Source organism: Malus domestica, chromosome 06, assembly GCF_042453785.1.
Source record: "Malus domestica chromosome 06, GDT2T_hap1".
Lineage (NCBI taxonomy): Eukaryota > Viridiplantae > Streptophyta > Magnoliopsida > Rosales > Rosaceae > Malus > Malus domestica.
In genome coordinates, this window is record NC_091666.1 from 23,548,066 (window position 1) to 23,553,474 (window position 5,409).

At 36.3% G+C, this 5,409-nt stretch overlaps 1 protein-coding gene across 1 annotated transcript; it reads right to left on the reverse strand.

The window, feature by feature from the left end:
* Positions 1–514: 514 nt before the first annotated feature.
* LOC103437375 (RING-H2 finger protein ATL20-like) lies at positions 515–3,526 on the reverse strand. Its single transcript, XM_008375842.4, has 2 exons — positions 2,692–3,526; positions 515–1,097 (listed from the first exon to the last, which is right to left on the reverse strand). Exons 1-2 carry the CDS (start codon positions 3,452–3,454, stop codon positions 631–633), a joined length of 1,230 nt encoding a protein of 409 aa, XP_008374064.3. The 5' UTR covers positions 3,455–3,526; the 3' UTR covers positions 515–630.
* Positions 3,527–5,409: the final 1,883 nt, after the last annotated feature.

The following is a 5,409-nucleotide window of genomic DNA, read 5'->3' on the forward strand; positions in this document are numbered from 1 at the left end:
GGACTACTGTTTGTACCATACTTAGAGCTTCCGTATTTAGACCTCGTATAAATACTCGGGGACTCAAATGTAATTATGTAATAAATGAAGGGGCAAATATATAATAAGTGAGGAGCCCTTATTCTATAAAAGGGCCTCCTCACCCTCACAAACCTCAAGCTCTCATCCTCACATACAGAGGCCTCACTCTCACATTCAGAGCACAGCTCTCCCCAACTCTCTCTTTCTCTGGGGGGGACTCCCCCTCACCCTTGTAATCCATACATACAGTTAGAGAGAAATACAATCAACATCAGTGTGGACGTAGCCCAAACATTGGGGTGAACCACGATACATCTTGTGTTCTTTACATTCTTGCAGATTTACGGTCGGATTTACGTTGTTCCAAGACCCCTCCGGTTTTATGCATCAACATAGATTATTATTGGGTACATATTGATTGTAATGCATATAGAATTGTCGATGCATTAGGATTGTCATGACAATAAACCAAATAAACCACGCTCGTTTAGGATATAACAAATCACCACCTCCATCACAACCCCAAACATATTACATACAACTCAAATCACAACGATACCTAAATTATGGCAAAATTATACAAGAAAAAAAAGTATAGATCATCAAATTCTATGGTGATGCTAAAGAAAATGTTGATGAAGACACTGAAGAAGAAGGGATAGCAAGAGATGAGCCCTCTGGTGAATTTCGACAAACGGGGCATGTTGGATTCATTTTAAGCCATTCGTCTATGCAACTAGCATGGAAGTAATGGTTACACTCTGGTATGGTCCTCAACGCTTCCTTGGCCTCGTACTCACTTAGACATATTGAGCACGTGTTGTCATTGGGCTTGGGCAATCTCTTGCTATCCCCGAGAAATGTCTTCGGGTATGATTGAATGGTTGGGCCATCAAGCCCTACTGTGACGAAGTCAGGTTGCCGAGAAGCTAAGGTAGAGAGGTCCACACTTGGTTGGTGGCGACGTCTGCAAGCCTTTATCCTGCCGAAGATATAACTTGCGAGTCCAATGATGCATAAGAGTCCGGGTATTCCCACACCTACGATTATGCCATATTTTGCACTTCTTGGAAGAGCTGAAAGTGAAATCAATGGAATTGCAATTGGTTAGTTCATATTCACTTCGTTTTCAATGGAATGGACCTCAATATTAATCGATAACTTTCATTAATAACTAGATGGCAGAACATCTGTTTCTTTGGAGTTTGACATATATATATATATATATATATATATATATTTGTGAACATAATTAAGTTAAGAAAATTACATAAATTTGAATATTTTGCTAAGTACAGGCGTTCTTTTAAGTTTTGTTTTATAAATCACATTGTATGGTATAAGTGACTCGCTTAGTGTAAAAAATGATAATGCATTCAAGTCAACACACACAATTTCTTTGAGAGGACATGATCATGACGTTAAAGATTTTGAATCTGTAAGATGGTAAGCATGGAAATAATTAATAATCCAAAAATCAAAGTAGGCACTTTAATTAAAGCCGCCATGCTACGTGCCATTACCTAATGCCATGCGGTGGATTTGTTAATGACCGAAAGACATGAAATAAGCCCCCTCCCCAAGTATTGACTTATTCAATACAGGATGTGATATCCACACATTCTATTTTACTTTTTATATATTTTTTTAATTTTCAGTCGTTTGATCGAATGAATTGAAGAAGATCAACGGATAGAAATTATCAAGGATGTATGAGAAGTAAAATAAGATATGTGAATAGCACATGCTATTCAATATTTATGTACTTGACTAGACATTGTGTCGTACGTTCTCTCTTGATCGAGGTTCATTCAACTCAGGGAATGTTGGCATTCTAAGTCACAATAGTCAACAAATTTCTAGACACAGAAAACGTGGAGTAATCTCACATGAAGGTGGATGGAGTTCAAATGGCAGCACATTTTGCCCCATATATAGCACCGATCGAAGTAGTCTAGAAAGTTAAAAATAGTAACAAAATTGTAGGAAACTCTAATTACAATAAATCAACTAAGTTTAATTAGTCTTGGCTCACTTTAACGAGAGATGCTTCAGTTTGACTAGTACATAAGGTGGTACACCACGTGTCACTATACAAATTGTGAGATATGTATTAAAAAGTTAATAACTTAAAAAATAAAATTTTCCACCACTTCTATAAAAACACTGGTGTACCACTCATGTTCTAGTCATAATGAAAAATTTGTCCACTTTAACAAGATCATACGACAAATTAATTAGTTTTATGTATCTTTCGTTTTTCAAGTTTTCTTTATTTTGACATGTAAAGTTTATGTCTCTAACTAGGTGTAATTTTCTTATTCTAATTTCTTTCGTATTGCTAAGTTTATAAAAATAAATTAAGGAAATTTGTCTTACTGCCAATTTGAATTATATTGTTCGACAAAACCAAACTTGATCAACGATCTAGATCAAAAATTTTAAACTCTAAAAAACATATATATCGTACTTATGTTGTGTACTTATAGTCACCCAAACTTGTAGATTATAACCAAGAGTGAGTATTATTAATAATTTTGAAGATGTGTTTAAAGATTAAAGATTTATTCGTATAAGCCATGAAAATCAAGAGTAGGGTAGCAGCTTAATTATATGCAAGTAACCTATAAAATAGTACAATGTAGTGGAGTCATTGGAAAGTTGACCTACCTTCCCTCTTAGCCTCAGGAATATTCGAGCACACAACCCGATCCGCATCTCTGTTAAACCCACAATCTCCACCACGGGCCTCACAATCACGACAATCAGGCGTTGACCAAGTCAACCCAACACCACTCCTAACATCCCCAGACATATCCAGCATCTCATTAGCAGCTGTACTCGGAACCAAAACACTCGAAATCACCGGACACAAAGCCTCTGACGGTGACGGTGACGGTGACGAAGATGACGTTGACTGAAGCCATTCTTCATAAGCCCTCGATGGAACAGCAAAGACCGTGTGATTTTCAGTGCTGAGACATGAAATACTAGTGGCCATGACGGGTAACGACGTCGCTTGGCTTGCTCGTGTCTGAGAGGAGCAGTTGAGGAAGGTGAGGTTCTTGAAAATTTCGATGTGAAACGGCGTGCCGTGGAGCTTGAAGACGTTGTCTAGGAACCGTTTGGGGAGGCAGCGGTTGGGGTCGTTGATGTAAAGCGTTTGAAACTCGTAGTCGATGAGTTGAACTATGAAGTTGTCGGTAGCGGCTGGGAGGGTGAGTGTTGTGATCAGGGTTTGGTTGCTGCATGAGAGGTCAAAACTTGGATTGTACCCACATCGTGAGGGTTGGCGGTTCCGAAGCCGGAAAGGGAATCGAACCGGCAGTCCGTCGGAGCAGTTTGATGTAGGGCAGATGGAAGAAACCCTTGTTAGATGGACGAAAAAGATCAAGAAAAGTAAGAATAATGAGAAGAGTTGTACGGTAGCCATTTGATATGGTACTGCTGGAAGTTGTTTGGTGAAAGCTTTAGCTAGGTAGGCACAGGGTGGTTCATAGCTAGCCTAATGCTATATACGCGTGGGTCTTAGAAATGGACAAGGATTCTCTACCCTCCCAGTTCCACTGTCCTCCTGTTTGTGTAATCACGGTTAAATCACGTCAATATTTTATATTACTATTCATTTGTGTCTTATTATCTCTATAAAAAAACAATATAAAATATTACGTGGCTTAACCGTGACCACACAAAACAAGATGGCACGGGAAGGCACTGGAAGTGGGAGGACAGACAATTCTTGTCCCTTAGAAATAAGGGTAAAAGATTGACACGAACACATAGGTAAAGGTGATGATATTTGTACAAGGGTAGCGTTATCTCAATTTTCAACTTTCGAGTCGAATAAATTGAAGAAAATCAATAGATCAAAAATTAACAAGGGTAAATGAGGCAAAAAATAGATGTATGAAAATCACTTCCATACGTACAAACAAAATCGACACATTTGTTAATATATTATTAATACAGATTGTGTCACTTCTATCTATACAGTTACACATACATTTAATATAAGACTATATCTTAGAGAGAGACCAAAATTTTTTATTTATTTCAAAAATGCACAAAATTTATCTATGTAACAGGTAAGGTCAATGTCATGATTGCTTTTTTTAGGTAAAGCTCCCTAATATTTACACATATTCATTTCATCTTTCAACTGAACTATTTTACTAATAAACATCCCAGATAAGATTTATTGTTAAATATATTCGAGGTTCGTCAGGTAAAATGGATACTCAATCATATTTTGATCATAATTAGTGTAATAAGTGGACTAGTCCAAATATCTAAGGATGTGACAAGACAATTAATTCCTTTGACATTTTAGCGGGAAGCAGTTGGACATGGGGACGTGCATGTGGTCGCCGGTGGAATATGTCATTGGCTTCAGAGTTCAGACTGTATACGTATTGGGATGGCTTGGAAGAAGTAAGCGTTTGATTATTTCATATAAAAGAAAAACTAAAGAAGTTGGGTCTATGAAGGCATTGAATGTCTTTCAAACTGACGTGAAGTGAGAGGAAAGTCTAATCTTTGGTTTGTTTTGGAAAGGTTTACACTTTACCAACACCTAATACTTCTTCTTAATCTTCCAGATTAAGAAAGAAGACTGGAATCATGACCTTCTGGATTCCTGGATCTTCCAAAAAAATTGATTAACAACAAGAAACCATATTTGACAAGATCAAATCTACTTTAGAGTATTTTGGATGGTTTTGGAGAAACTAATACGTAATATTGTAATATAATAATGTCACATCCCAAATGTTTTGGGCGAAAAAACCCATTGCTCTAAATAATCCCATGGGATTGAAACTGCATATATATGGAGGATAGAGTCAACTTATTTCATTAATGAGGTATGCAATTGGTCACTATTAACTTTTTTACTGAATACTATTAATACCTAAACAAATAATTAATGGCAATGATTAATATTAGTAAGATAAAAAAAACTGGCAATTTACGGCTGGTTTGTGGTTGGTTAAACTTTTGAAAGCACCTCCTTAAAAAAGTTGGGGACTTAATTGTGCTTGATAAATGAAAATAAAAAAAAGTTTTATTTTTCACAATCATTAGTCCAAAACAGCAAAAATTAGAAGAAGCTCTACACATGCTTCTTAAAAAACGCTTTTTTCATTGTAGACAGGCGAATAATACCAATTAATGAAACTTTCATATTAACAATCATACCCCTATCTTTTTCTTACTAAAAGTACTTTTAGCAATATAGTTTACTAAACATTTGTATTTTTTCACAACTGTTTATTCTTACAATACAGTAAAAATAATGTTGAGAAAAGCACAGTAACCCGAACTGGCGCCCATGAGTGATTGATCGAGTTATGTTTAATTTTCAATAGTCTTGCCTTTTTGTTTTGATTC